Source organism: Amblyomma mixtum, chromosome 3 (genome assembly GCF_055824585.1).
Source record: "Amblyomma mixtum isolate Tamu chromosome 3, ASM5582458v1, whole genome shotgun sequence".
NCBI classification, from domain to species: Eukaryota; Metazoa; Arthropoda; class Arachnida; order Ixodida; family Ixodidae; genus Amblyomma; species Amblyomma mixtum.
In genome coordinates, this window is record NC_143014.1 from 377,358,088 (window position 1) to 377,373,719 (window position 15,632).

The following is a 15,632-nucleotide window of genomic DNA, read 5'->3' on the forward strand; positions in this document are numbered from 1 at the left end:
GCAATAAAAACAGTGTCTCGGTGGCCTAGGGGTAGCTTGTCTGATTTGGTATTCAAGGGGCACGGGTTCGAATCCCATTTGACTGCAGTTTTGTTGTCACTACAGGTAAGTTGCTTTACATTCTTATATGTCATATTAAGATTTGAGGCATATGCGAGGTTATATTCACAATTTATGCGATGTTTAATCCCTCCACTCCACGTGTGACGACACCACCTTCTCGACCAATCCGCATTTTCTTGCAAGCCGGCAGGTTCTACGCTTAACGAGAGCCTCAGTGCTATTGCGTTATAATCCATTTAAGAGTCAGCACCCATCCCGATCTATAGTTCCTTTCCTGGGAGGGCAATTTTTTATTTGGCCATCGTGCCCAGAGTACAAAAGATGTAGTGGAATAGCATTTTATCCGTAAGAAACTGCCTATGTCCCTTACCTTTCGATCTTCAGCGCTGGTAGAGAAAGTTGCCTTCTGAGTGAAAATCTGAAAAATTACTCATTGATCGGCTTTGGCGTGTTTGTGCTTTTTCTTACCTGGCTCACATGCGTTCTTTGCTTCGCTTTGCTCTTTGCTTTGTTTTTCATTTTTATGTCACGCGGTTGGTATAAATAAATATGCCTCCTATAATCAATTATTTATTGCTTAAATTTCAGAGGCACCACAGGCTAAACGTGCGAGGACTAGACAAGGTATTTTCATCAAGTTTAGCCGTGAAACGTAACCAGCAATAACGAGGCGGTGATGACGTAGCGTCAGCCTCTTCGCTTACGCTGACGCAGTTGCGCGAGCCTGAGCAGCTTGCATGGCGGTTGTTTTGCAGTGTCGTGGCTTATGCTGCCGCAGCAAAAGGCCACGCTTAATTGGGCAACAAAACTGCGTCCAGTCATCGCTTCTTTCATTCTCCTTCTAATGAGCTTTCATCACTGGTTCTTCGTTTTCTTTCATACAAGGGAACTCTTCGTCCGGGTTCTGCGTGACGTCTGATGGAATGTTCGTGTCCCTCTTGATGCTGTACGAAAAGGGTGCGTGTTAATTTCTCAGAAAACAGATTGAGCGGCTAGATTTTTCACCTTTGAAATTACATATCGAAGCAGCAGAGGTTTTTCAGTGAATGACAACAAAATGACCATGATAGCGCTTTGCTAGACATTCTGTTAAAGTTTTGTTATTACATCCCATGTTGACTTCAGTGGATGGCCTGAAACACAGCAGCGAAGAGGTTAGCACTTTATTGATTTCCAGAACTTCATTACATGCTGCCATTTTCTAGCTCCTGTGAGGAATGGTGAAAATTGCATTTTACACTTTCATAATTGTTCATCTTGATAGCTATTCAACATTAAAATCTACGTATTGAGCGATGGTCCAGCGTGGGGAAAGAAAAAAAGCTAACCTTTTTTTTATAACTAGCGCCGTACCGCCTGTGCTGAGCTAAGATTTTTTACCGGCAATTTCTTTAACGAACAACAAGCAAGCCAGTACTATCTTCGTGTACAATGTGCTCGAAAGGGAACTAGGCAGGGATAAGAAAGCGCACTTAAATCATTAGAATGAAATCTTGTGTGCGCGTTCACATACCTTCTTCTCTTCACGTCATCCACTGTGTCAGGAAGTGTCGGCTTGTAGGTTTCTGGGAGAATTAGAGCCAAGAGTGCAGACAGCACGCAGACACCACAGTCCACGGCTTTTGGAGCCCAAGGACCGATTATGATTCCCTGAAATTCACAACATTGACAACTGCCTTCCTACTTCACAGATATAGAAGATGCGATCAATTCTTTTGTCACTAATCATTTTTAAGAGGAGGTAGCGTTTTAAATGCGGAAATTTGATACTTTCAAACACGAACTCCGTTTTAAGCACAGTACATAAAATTGGACGTTTTCTAGTTCAGCGCCGAAAGGTAAGCCCGTTTGATGTGCTTTAACTGGCACTCATTCCACTCTTTGAGATGGTTTGTGCCGCAAAAAATAAGCATTTACATTTAGGCTACAAAAACATGGTTCACAAAATATAAGTTCGGCGATTAATATTCGAGTTAGTAGGAGTACCTGCATTTTTATTCATTTATTTTATTTTCACAATACTGCAGACCCTCATTTGGATCCAGGCAGGGAGGGCAGACAAACACATTCGCACAACACTGTAGCATATATACAATCTAAAATAGCTCACAAAGTGCATTGTCAAAATCAACAGCCGATGTCACTTGTAGAGGCAGGGTGTTTCATTTGGCAATAGTTCTCGGGAAAAAAGAAAATTTAAAAGCGTTAGTATGCGTGAAGTATGGTGCTAAAGTGTTATTATGATGTCGACGAGTTCTACGCGTTTCAGAAAACTGCACATAGGGGGTTGGAGAGATGCCTAGTTTTCCATGGATTAGTTGGTGAAGGAAGGATAGGCGGGCTATATTGCGTCTGATGTGGAGAGGTTTAATATCATTTGCTGCCATTAACGAAGATGGGGAATCAGTTGTGTTGTACTTATTAAATATAAAGCGTACTGCGCGCCTCTGTATTTTTTCTAATTCTCTTATGTCTTCTTTTGCATGTAGGTACCAAATTATGGCGGCATATTCGAGTTTTGGTCTTATAAGAGTATTGTAAGCTAATAGTTTGCAGTTGCTAGGTGCGTCCTTAAGTTTATGGCGAAGAAAACCAAGTTTACGTAAAGCTGAGGATTTAATGTGGTCTATATGGTCATTCCATTTTAGTTGCGAATTTAGAACAATACCAAGATACTTATACATTGGCACTTCTTTAACTGAAACGCCATTAATGTGATAGTTGAAGGAAAACGGATTTTTCTTCCTTGTTATCCGCAATAGCACAGTCTTTTGAGTATTGATTTCCATGCCCCATTTTTCACTCCAGGAGACGACACTAAGCAGAGCATTATCTAAATGTTCCTGGTCAGAAACGGAAGATGCGGGAGTATATATCATGCAGTCATCGGCAAACAGAGCAATCTTAAAAGCTGAATTAACACTTCAAACTAAATCATTTACATATATAAAAAAAGTAGGGGACCGAGCACACTTTCCTGAGGAACCCCAGAGGTTACAGGGAGTGCGGAAGAACAACTACCGCCAATCTCCACAAATTGCGCTCGGTTTTGTAGATAAGCTGCAATCCAAGAAATGAGCGGAGGTGGTACACCAATGAGTTTCAGTTTTAAAAGAAGCTTGTTATGCGGCACCTTGTCAAAGGCTTTGGCGAAGTCTAGAAATAAAACATCAATTTGGCCTGACTTGTCTAAAGCTGCACTAAAATTATGAATGGCTATTATCAGTTGTGTAGTGGTAGAGAATCCCTTTCTAAAGCCGTGCTGAGCAGGGTTTAAGGCATTATTACTGTTTAATATTGCAAGTATATGATTGGCAATGATATGTTCGATAAGCTTACAACAGGATGACGTTAGAGAGATCGGGCGGTAGTTGTTTACAGAGAGTCGATCATCATTCTTATAGACAGGAATAACCTTCTCTGTGAGCCAGTCAGCCGGCAAGGAGCAAGAAGATAAGGAGACACGAAATATTTTGGACAAAAAACGAGACAATGATTCAGCATAGCGCCTCAAAAATGCATTAGGAATGCTGTCTGGGCCGGGAGAACACTTCGTATCTAATCGGAGTAGCATTTCAATGACACCTTCATCAGATACAATGTCTAACGGTTGAAAGGAATCACAAACAAAACCGTCAATTCTTTCACCGTGATCAGTTAAGAAAACAGACTGGAAATAATTATTAAAAGCTGTGGCAATGCCCTTTTGGCACGTAACAACGCATCCATTCGTGAGTATTTTTTTCGATCGGCTTATGAGACTCTCTCATATGATTCCAAAACTTAGCAGGATTACTTTTTATGAATTGCGGGAGACATTTTGTGAAGTACCGTTTCCTGGCCAATGTAATATTTGAAGAAAGTTCAGCCGCAAGTTCTGCTAAAAGATTTGTGTTTGGTCGTTTCGAACGCTTTAGACGCTTGACTTTACGTTTGAGATGAATAATGGGGCGATTAATCCACGGATTCTTTTTCTTGATGCGTTTCGTCATGTCTGGAATGAAATTCAGCTGACAAAATTCACAGTGCTCCTTGAAGGTAGCCCACAAAACTGAGACATCTTCACCGAAAAATCTGTTGAAAGCAATGTCTAAATAATCAAGTACTGATTCATCAGTTGCACGTGAAAAGTCTTTTACAACTTTAAGCAAATATTTGCATGATTTATCACAAGAAGAAAATATGAGAGAAACAAGTAGCAGTCTGTGATCTGATATTCCCTCCAATACAGATGAAATGTGCGCAGAAAACAAGAAGCTGACAAATACTAAGTCTAAAACAGAACTGCTCATCCCTCGCACCCTTGTTGGCTCAGTTACAACTTGTCCAAGGTCATGAGCAATCATTAGGTCCGAAATTAAGTCTGCATTTTCAGAAGGTTCAAAAGATCCAGTAGACCAATGCATATTTGGAATATTAAAGTCTCCACAAATGATTTTACTGTTCCTAAATGAATGCATATGATCCTGCAATTTGTGCATATAGTCAGGACAAGAATCTAGAGGCCTACACAACGCGCCCAGAATGAAAGTGTGACCAAAGTAATTAACGTTTAGGAATAAACTTTCATGGTTATCTAATTGCTGCAAAAGCTCACTTTTAATATCATGTTTTATTAGGATAGCGACGCCACCGCTAACATTCTCGTTAAATTACGCTACTCAGCTCTAATACCTGAAAGCTCGAATAGAACACAAAGAGACTTTCAAGAATGTCCTTAAAAAGCAATGTTTCCCGATCGGTCGCGCCAAAGTCTCCACGTGTTCTGTGTATTTCGCCGCATTTATGGATATCTTTTGTTTCGTGTAGCGCGATACACTTGTAAAGAAAACTATTTGTGGCTTCGCAAAGCGCTCGCGCCAGAGAATATGCGCGCAGTGCTCTTCATCTCGAGATGATGTGCACTGTGCAGAGCACCTGAATAATTTGCGATTCGCTGATGACATTGCCTTGCTAAGTGTTGTGTCCCCTTATTGCTTTTGTGTGTGTGCGCCCCCTCCTAACGACCACTCGCATCCTCCTCCTAACGACCACTCGCATTCCCCTCCTAACGACCGCTTGCCCCTCGTCGCACGCTGTCGCCAGATGCCCCCCCACGGTGCGCCCCCGCACCCTCCTCCTGTTCTGGGAAGCCACTCCCTCCCGTGGACGCTTCTCCGCTCCCTCCTTTCTTCGGGCGGCCAGTTCGGCTCCTGCCTCGGTCGACGCTGGTCGCACCCTCATCGGCTTTAAATAAACGAAGTCTTAAAGTACCGTGTGCGTCTTTCGCTGCATTCAACACAGCGACCGGACACGACAGTGGCGACGAGAAAGTGGATTCGACCCGCGCTACGCAACGCTATTGACAAGCCATGGCTACGCGAGGGTTTCCCAATCAGATACCAGAATTCAACGGCTCATCGTGGTCATCGTGGGTTGGACGCCTTCAGTTCTACTTTGAAGCTAACAACATCACAGACCCAGCCTTGAAGAGGGCCAACCTGCTGACGCTGTGCGGGGAGCAGACCTACGATACTGTCTGCGCCCTTATTCAGCCAAGCACACCAGCGGCAGTGTCTTACGACGACATCGTAAAAGCGCTGCAAAAGCACTACGACCCAAGGCCATCCGAGGTCTACAGCCGGGCTCGCTTCCAACGACGAGATCAACTGGGAGGAGAAACTGTGAGCGCCTACGTAGCCGCGCTCAAGAAGCTCGCTGCCGACTGCAATTTTGGAACGCTGTCGACAACAGCTACCGGGCAGGAGGGAGACGCAGCTTCTTCTGCTAACACCACCATGCTTCCCTTGGACGTGATGTTACGCGACAGATTTGTGTGCGGACTGAGTGACGAGTCACTGCAGCAGCGCCTGTTCGCTGAGAAGGACCTCACATTCAGCAAAGCTTACGACATCGCCGTTCGAGCGGAGAGCGCCGGTCACCAGCAGAGAGGGATTCGCCGGAACACCGAGCCGGTACACCAGACAAGCAACCAGGTGCGCAAGCCTTCTGTTGTTGTAAAATCGGTCAAAAAGGCACAACGCTGCTGGCGGTGTGACGACCAACACAACCCCCAGGGATGTCGATTCCAGTCAGCCACGTGTAATTTTTGCCACAAGCGAGGGCATATCGAAAGAGCATGCATTACGAAACGGAGACTTGCCAAGATAAAGTCACCTTCCCAGCCTAATCACAGCGTCAACGCCTCAGAGAATACGCCGCTATCTGATCTCCATGGAACAACATCAGCAACACCATCTGTGTTGTACGACCTGAACACCATGAATCTCGGCACGCGACCGAAGATTTTTACAGAAGTAAGCGTACATCACCAGCTGATTAGGTTCGAGGTGGACTCCGGCGCAGCCTGTACTCTGATCAGTGAGGACACGTTCCGAACTTCATGGCCATCTGACGCACCCGCCCTGCAACAAGACGACACGCACCTGCGAACGTGGTCAGGACAGAATCTGCCACTATTGGGCTCTGCCAACGTGCAGGTTAACTACAACGGCCAGACCCATACGCTACCTCTGCTTGTTGTGAAGGGCACAGGATCAAGCCTTCTAGGGAGAAATTGGTTTTCTCCACTAGGCGTGATGATATGCGGCATACACCAGACGCCGAGCCAGAACATGGTTGGTAAACATCAAAACGCCGATGCGCTAAGCCGTCTGCCACTAGACGCAACTGTTGACGAACCATTTCTACCAGGAGACGTTCTGATGTTCGAAGCACTGCCAGAACCTCCGCTTACAGCAGGCACAGTTGCAGCATCTACGCAGAAGTGCGCAGCTCTCCGGCTAGTTTACACAGCTGTTCAACAAGGCAACGTGCATAAACTCAAAGGGGACAACTTCGACGCTTACCGCAGGCGAGCTACAGAGTTGAGCACCCATCGCGGCTGCATCATATTTGGGTCCCGAGTTGTGATGCCGAGAGAACTACGCGCACAAGCTATGTCTCTCATCCACGCCGGACATCGGGGCATCGTTGCAATGAAAAAGTGTGCCAGAAGCTACATGTGGTGGCCTGGCATTGACAACGACATCGAAACAGTGGTGCGAGAATGCAAGCCTTGCCAGAGCAGCCGGAGCGCCCCGCCGAAAGCTCCTGTCCCAGAATGGGAAAAGCCAGACACACCATGGCACACGCTGCACATTGATTTTGCAGGACCAATTGAGGGCTGCACTTTCCTTGTGGTCGTAGATGCCTACACAAAGTGGCTTGAGATAAGGCAAATGGGACAGACGACTTCGGCAGCAGTCATTGACAACCTCCGATCACTATTTGCAACGTTCGGCCTGCCGCGCAAGGTAGTGTCGGACAACGGAACACCGTTTGTGTCTGCGGAGATCCTCAAGTTTTATCGCGACAACGGGATCTCATCAGTTACATCGGCCCCCTACCACCCAGCGACAAACGGACAAGCCGAGCGCTACGTAGCCGAGCTAAAACGCGCCCTTGAAAGAGATCAGACAGGCTCGCTGCAGCGCCGCCTTGCGCGCTTTCTCTTCAAGCAGCACACGACGGTTCAGAGCACAACAGGCGAGACCCCCTCGAAAATGATGTTCGAGCGTGAAATGCGAACCCAGCTCACAGCCATCCTCCCCGAGCCAAAGGCAGAGACGTTCCGGGAAGAAAAAGCAATTCCGCGCTGCGGCACGCTTAATGAGGGGCAGCGCGTCCTCGCCCGACAGTTTCTGAAAAAGCCACGCTGGGAGGAAGCTACAATTGTCAGACGCATAGGCCTGCGCTCTTGGCTCGTCAACATACATGGCACAGTAGCACGCCGACATCTCAACCAGCTGCGTAGATTTACGACGCCGTCTGAGAGCTGTCCGCCAGCGGAGAGAACACGTGCACCATCTTCCCACATAGCCTGGCACCCCTTCCCGGAAGAAGAGACTTCGCCCAGGACAGACCTAGGAGACACAGCGAACAACAGCCAGCCTACAAGTGTTTCTCCCCCGAGCGCACAAAGCCAGCGCGCCTCCACGCGTGAGCGCCGACCCCCTGCACGATACCAGGCAACTTTCTAAGGGGGAAGGAAGTGTTGTGTCCCCTTATTGCTTTTGTGTGTGTGCGCCCCCTCCTAACGACCACTCGCATCCTCCTCCTAACGACCACTCGCATTCCCCTCCTAACGACCGCTTGCCCCTCGTCGCACGCTGTCGCCAGATGCCCCCCCACGGTGCGCCCCCGCACCCTCCTCCTGTTCTGGGAAGCCACTCCCTCCCGTGGACGCTTCTCCGCTCCCTCCTTTCTTCGGGCGGCCAGTTCGGCTCCTGCCTCGGTCGACGCTGGTCGCACCCTCATCGGCTTTAAATAAACGAAGTCTTAAAGTACCGTGTGCGTCTTTCGCTGCATTCAACACAGCGACCGGACACGACACTAAGTCAATAAGGAGATGTACTGCAAAACATGATCAATGTAGCGTCAATGTAAGACAGACAGAGCAAAACGGTAGACCATAAAATTAGCGTGCAGAAAACCAAAGTAATGGGCAGCAGTCTTGCAAGAGAACAGCACTTCACAATTCGTAGCGAGGTGCTGGAAGCCGTAAGCGAATACGTCTACTTAGGGCGGGTAGTGGCCGCTGATGCGGATCATGAGACGGAAATAACTAGAAGAATGCGAATAGGGTTGACCGCATAAGGCATGTTCTCTGAGATCATTAATGGTAGTTTACCAATATCCCTCAAGAGAAAAAGTATACAAATGCTGCATCTTGCCGGTACTCTCCTACGGGGCAGAAACGTGGAGGCTAAGTAATGGGCAACGCAGCGAGCTATGAAAACAAAAATTATAGGTATAACCTTAAGAGACCGGAAGCGGGCAGAGTGGGTGAGAGAACAAACGAGGGTTAAAGAAATCCTAGTCGAAATGAAGAGGAAGAAATGGGCTTGGGCAATGCATGTAATGCAGAGGCAAGGTAACCGCTGGTCCTTAAGGGTAACGGAGTGGATTCCAAGAGAAGGCAAGCGTAGCAGGGGGTTGCAGAAAGTTAGCTGGGCGGATGAGATTCAGAAATTTGCGGGGATACGGTGGCTGCAGCCGATAAAGTCCAGGTTAATTGGAGAGACATGGGAGAAGTCTTTGCGCTACAGTGGGCGTAGTCAGACTATTGACGATGATGATGCTCTTCACCTTTATTTGCTAATATACTTGCTCTCGGAGTTTTCGCCGTTAACGCCACAACTATCAGCTGCAGACTGGAGAAAGGACCGGTTTTTTAACGCGATCAATAAATGAAATATAAAAGCGAATGAGGGATATTTCTACTGCTCATAAATAAAAGCCCGTAATTAGAGAACATTTCATTCAGCTCTAAAGACGTTACTGTCAACGCATTTGTAAATATTGGCATTTTTGTGTGTGTCAATTATTTATACCATTTCAGCTTTTGGTACGCTGGAATCAGGGTGAAAAAAAATGCATTTTATCGTTGACAGCGTTGAACGTAGCAGCGGCAAGTCTGCTGTTTGCGCTTGTTCGTGTTAGCCTCGGGTTGCCGTTGCTCGAGTCGCTTCCCTCGCTTCCGCAGCCTCCTAGTGGCGCCGTGTCTACATTTCGACGTCGTTCCACTGTAAGCAGCGCGATCCGCCGGTCATGGCATAGGTCTAAAGAGTACACTGCAGACTCGACTGCCGCAGAGCTATGGGGTGTGTACGACACATAGCCAGTGTAATGCAGAAATGGTGCCGGCTGTGCGGCCGCAACGCTGCGCGGCGCCGCACGGAAAGGCGAACGCCTGCAGACGACTCGCCGGCCTGCGCTCGTTTTGAAGCGAAAAGCTTCGCTACGCGGGGCAGAGCGAAGCTTCGCGTGAGCCGTACTGGTGAGTTATGCGCATGCGCGAAACGGAATGACGTCACTCGCCGCGTAGGTGGTCGCTCGTCGCCGCCGCCTAATCAGTCGCGGGGCGTTTCGGCGGGCGCTACTGCGCATGAGCGTCGCCTCCTCGCTGTCGCTACAACTGCGCGTGTGGGTCGCCTCCTCACCCCCCGTTTGACTTTTCGTTGCAGCGGCATGTTCCCCGCGTCGCAGCCGGCAACCCTCGTCTTCGTATTCCTGCGGGCAGTTTTAACCTCGCCGATTTCCGTCTCCTCTTCCGCCTCCGTATAGACAGTTTGTGGACGGCCGTCAAACCAAGCTTAACTGAAGTTTTTCGCTTGTATATCCAGGCTTAACCAGAACTAAGCACTGCCTATTTTTTTGCGTTTTTGATGGTGATCGTGCTTGTTGTCCTTTTTTATACTCTACGAGACAGGTATATTTTACCACATCAATACACGCCCTATAACAAAAGATTCCCCTCAGCGCACACATTCCATTGATACTACCCCTGCCTATGCAGTCGGATGCTCCACTGGGTATACAGAATGCTCAGCACACATTTTCATGCACGAAAAGCACTGCACAGGAAATGTGTTGTTGCAGCCTTTAAGGGCGTGCCTGCAGTAAACAGTGGCGCTAGTCTTAAGATTTTTCACAGCGTCCCGCCATTGCTGTTCCCTTCTCACAACAAACTGGCGTTCGCTTCGTAAGGAAGCTCTGGGTCCCGTATTCGTGGTTACGCAATCTTTGAGAGCGTTGTAATAAATTCGCAAGGGTGCGAAAAGATTAGACAAGATAGATTTATATCCTTGCGAATTCGAGGACACTCCGCGACGTACCGCTGTCAGGGCTCAACAATGCAAACATGTGCCGCTGAAAGTGCACTTGCGTAACAGAACACCTTCAAGATAAAGGCAAATTAAATAAGATAGTGTAGAGTCCAAGGGCAACTGGGGTTGCCGAGCTCCTGCGCCGCGCAATCGAGCGCGTCTCCTGCACTGCTTGGGCCCGCAAGGACAGTGTAATTTTGATGCGCTCTCACCGCCAGCGACGCTCCAGTTACTGCCGACCAAACCTGCTGCAGCCACTGAACCAAACCACCATACCATGGACTCCAAGCAAGAGGCCTTAGTACCGCTTCCCCAACATGAATACACCATAGCCCGTGCTCTGTCAACATTTCGCCGACACACACAACATTCCGATAGAATGACACCCCTCCACCGAGCGTCGCCAGCTACATGGTGACTCTATCCGTGATGTCGTTCTCGCGCTTCGAGAACTGGCAGTCTCTTGCAATTTAGGCAGTCAAGTCACCGAAAACATGTGCGAGCAGTTAGTCACTGGCGTCGCACCTCCGCAGTGAAGAGAACGGCTGCTCTTGGAAGGCGACACGCTGACGTTCGACCGTGCAGTTGAAATTGCGCTACTTCGTAAGAGAGCTCAGCTCGGGTCAGAAGCCTTTGCTAACCCCGTTTAACGCGTCGTTCGGCAACAGCCACGCCAGCGTTGTGCAGTCGGGCGGAACACGCCAGATAGCCGCCGTTTCAGCAAAAACGGTGCATGTCCCTTTAGCCAGAGGAGGCCCAGCCTTGGACCATCTCGTCATGCTGGCCGCTACTTCAGAAACGACCACCACCATTGTTCCGTACAGCAGGAATCCGAAGGCCTGTGGCAATTGCGGCAAAGCAAAGTGCGAGCCGTCCGTATGCACCGCTCTCGGCAAAACCTGCTTCCCATGGGGCCGCCGCGGCCAATTCATGGAAGTCTGCCGTAGCTCCCGCAAGCGCACAGGGACGACGCCCGGTTCAGGTTCGGGAAGCAGTTCCTAAACAAGATGCACCAGGTGTAAACAGCATTATGACTGTTAACGGTGACAAGTGCATGGGTGCATACATTGATGTGACAGTGGCGCTAATTACCTCCATTTCACAACCACGCGCTGTAAAGTTCTTGATCGACATTCGATCAGCTATGTCAGTCATGGAGGAGCAAGAATTCCGAAGCGTATTCGAAGACGCCTGACCAGCTGTAAATCTACGTTCTTCGACATTGCACACAGAAGATTCCAGTTGGGCCAAGCGAAAGCTAGCGCCTCGTTCAAGGAAAAAACGGCTGTGATAGCCATTCATGTCGCACTTCGTCTGAAAGCTGCACAAGCTTTAGGACTGCATTTTATGGGCACACAGCTACCTGTCCTGCACACGGCTGCCGAAGATGATTCAGAAGACTTGAGCCGAAAAGCAGCTACAAAGGGTACAAATATACAAGAGCACAAACCCCTTCTATGCAGCGGATATGAGGTGCCCGCAAGTCCTCCAAAGTTCGTTAAGCTACATCGTTTCGGTATGGCAGCTCACCAGGCCTTGGGTTGACCAAGGGCGTCCAACAAGAGGCCAGTGTGAAGTATTCAGTTCCTCCAGTTGTGCAGAAGCTCAGACGTTTGCCAGTTTCTCTGCGCAAGCCACTTAGCAGCAACCTTCAACACTTTCTTGCTGGCGATGTCATTGAAAGGGTTCAATCATCTGCATGGAAGTCGCCTATCGTTGTACGCAAGAAAGACGGCAGCATCTGCCCCTGTGCTTACTTCAGAGAGCCCAACAAAGCTACTATAGAGCTTTCCTCTGCCTCATGCTGGACTTGCTGAGTAGAGCTAGCCACTTCTGGGAGTTCGATTCGGCCTCTGCCTGTTACCAGGTCCTGTTTTACCCGGACAGCGGAGACCTCACTGCGCTCATTATGCACGTGGCCTTTTTCATTTCAAAAGGGTGTGCTTCGGACTGGCATCTACTCCAGCTGTATTTCAGTACTTCATGACAAAGGTCTGAAGGGTTGCAAGGAGGTCCTCTGCTATCTAAACTACATCATAACATTGGGCCGGACTCGGAGCACTTCAGAAACCTGGAGCAGGTTCTCCTGTGCCGCTCTCAAGCTGGACTGAAACTGTGTGCAACGTAGATCTTCAATTAGTCTCAGCTAATGCTCCTGGGTGATCGTGTCACGGCGCATGGAATATTTGCTCTCCAAGCTAAGAGAGAGAAAGGAATTTTAATGAGGGAAAGGTGGAGAGGTAAAGTTAGCGCTCTTGTTCCCGCTGGCACCCTCACAGACGCAAGCATGGTGAATTCGCTCCTGGGTCTCGTCGAGCATTATTCTACGTTTATCTCTCACCTGGCTAAAGAGGTAGAACCTATGCGTGGGCTGCTTCGGAAGAAGTTCATTTTGAATGGGATGCCGCTGCCGAAAAGAGCTTGACAAGAGTAAAAAAGCTTCCAGCATCGAACAAGCGTCGACCAAGCATCTAGAATCGAACAAGCTTCGAACAAGCATCTAGCATCGACCCGATGCTCCCCGTTATTGTGGCCACGGCTGTATCTGCGTACGGCCTGGGTGCAGTAGAGATAGAAGCTGACGGACCACACATTCAGACCCTTGAATTCGCATCCAGAGCACTGATAGAAACTGTGCGGAAATACTCAGTGAGAGAGCGTGAGGCTTTTGCCTGCCTGTCGGCGTGTGAGAAAAGGGACATTTGTGTCTGGTGTCGATCGCTCAATTTAGTAACGGATCACCTGGCTCTATAATCTTTGCTTTCCACACAAAGAACTGGAGAGCTGCCGCTTTGGACTGCTTGTCCAGGCTACCTATCCCAGCCACCGAAGATGGCCTTCAAGTTTAAAAGAAAAAGGTGTCTCTGGTAGCATCTTCATTTCACATTAATGACCTCTGATTTGCTACAGCCGAGGAATTCAAGCTCCAAATGGTCGCTCATCTTTTTCAAACATCATGGCTATAGCCAAGAAAAAGTTCACAGCTGAACTGAGTCCTCACTAGGAACGAAGTCCGTGAGGAACTGTCAGTAGAAGATTGCCTGCTTATGCGCACGGAACGAGTGGTGGTTCCACCAAACCTCAAAGCTACGTTAGTGCCGCCGGCCTATGAATCGCACCCGGGAATCGTGAAGACCAAGAGAGGTCTTCGAGAAAAGTAATGGTAGTCATGCCCGCTCAAGAAAGTTGAGACTGCTATCCGCAGCTGCGCAATTTGTCCAGCTGCAGACAAAAGTGTCAAGAACTATCGCCGTCCACAGCAGCCAGTGCTTCTTGCAGATAGGCCGTAGAGAAAGAAAGCAGTTGAGATTGTAGGCCCATTTGAGCATACATCAGCATAACGTTGGTTTGTTATACCAGTAACTGATGCAGTTCCAAATGGCCAGATGTTGCTTTGTGCAGGGATGGGTTCTTCTGTACTGTGGCGGTCTTCCTCCTGTCAATATTTGCACGTGAGGGACAGCCTGTTTGAAATGGTCTGATATTACGGACCGCAGTTTGCGTCCTGAGAATTTGAGTCTTTTCTTCAAGACAGAGGAATCAAGCACAGTTTTTTTGCTGTGTACCACCCCCCAAAAAATGGTCCGGTTCAAAGGTTTAACCACGTCCTCGAGTCATGCATTCAGTAGGCCATATTGGATCAGCACACAGTGAAGGGCACTATCACAGAGTACTTGATAATCTAAAGAGCCACTTCTAACAGTACAACTAGACATTCTCTGGCAGTGCTTTTACATGGCTGCCATCTAAGGACAGCTTTGGGCGTCATCGGTCAACCCACCGCCAACTTCACAAATCCAGCTCAGATGTGCTCAATTTGAAAACGGGCCAAAGAGTGCCAATGCAAAAATAGGATGCATACTGACTAACAAAAGCCTATTATATTTAAAAATTTGCTTAACTATTCTAATAAAGCAGAATTTTAAAAAATACTCTGCGGAGCACCAAACGACGGGAAATAATATGAAGTCGGTTTCATTCAGCTCCGCTGCGCTTTTTTAAATACGTAGTTCCAGTTATGTGAAACAACCTTTATATATACTGCCTTTAACTTCGCAATATAACCTTATTCCCTAAAATCTAAAGTAAAAAGTTGATAAATTCTAGCTAAGTTTGTAATTATTCAGCTCTATCACGTACATGATGTGCACTTTGCTGCAGAATCCACCTGCGCAGGCCAACTGACGTATCTGTCACAGCTTTAAAAAAAGACATCTATAAAACGCTAAAAACTGCACGCTGTATATATGTATCAGAAAAAAAAGCCCAAAATTGACAAACATAACAGGATTTAATTAACGACGTTTTATTTGGAGGACCTGCCATTATCGAGTGTATTACAGTATTCGAAACGCAGCTTTTAAAGCGCGCGCGAGGTACAGGCTTAACGCACCAGTGCAAAAACAATATGGGGTGGGGGGGGGGGAGAGAATGGATGATAAGTTGAAACGGCCATGCCCTAAACGTGGAGGTAGGTGTTCAGAAGGAGCAGACCGAAAATATATAGTATATATCGAGGGAAGTACAAATAAAGTAGAGAGAGGGGTAAGAGGAGGATTTTGAAGTCCTTTCAACAGGCGGCCATGACGTCGGAAAATTCCTTTCCCCAGCTCTTCAGGGCTTACATATTAATGAACAAAATTGAATCACACTTTTTCTCATCATATCCAACAAAACCAGTTTTTTAGAAACGCTTTCTGGATGACATATTTATAGTTTGGACAGAAACCGAGGGCGAACTCATCCAGTTTACCACCTCATTCAACAAAATACATTCTAATATCTCTTTCAATCACCTAATCAACCAATAAAATTAACTTCCTGGATTTTTGGTTCGAGTTGAAGGAAGTACAGTAATAAACCCCACAGACAGACAACAGTATCTTCATTTCCACAGCTGCCACCCACGCCAATCTAAAA

General features: G+C 47.8%; 1 protein-coding gene across 1 annotated transcript in view; it reads right to left on the reverse strand.

Moving 5' to 3' along the window:
• Positions 1-890: 890 nt before the first annotated feature.
• The window catches only part of LOC149356868 (organic cation transporter protein-like), a 90,358-nt gene continuing 75,616 nt past the window's right edge, over positions 891-15,632 (reverse strand). The window contains exons 7-8 of the mRNA XM_089576451.1: positions 1,577-1,713; positions 891-1,007 (exon numbers count right to left, since the gene is read on the reverse strand). Of these exons, the coding sequence (XP_089432577.1) occupies positions 905-1,007; positions 1,577-1,713 (240 nt within the window). The 3' untranslated portion in view covers positions 891-904. The remainder of the gene's footprint in view (positions 1,008-1,576; positions 1,714-15,632) is intronic.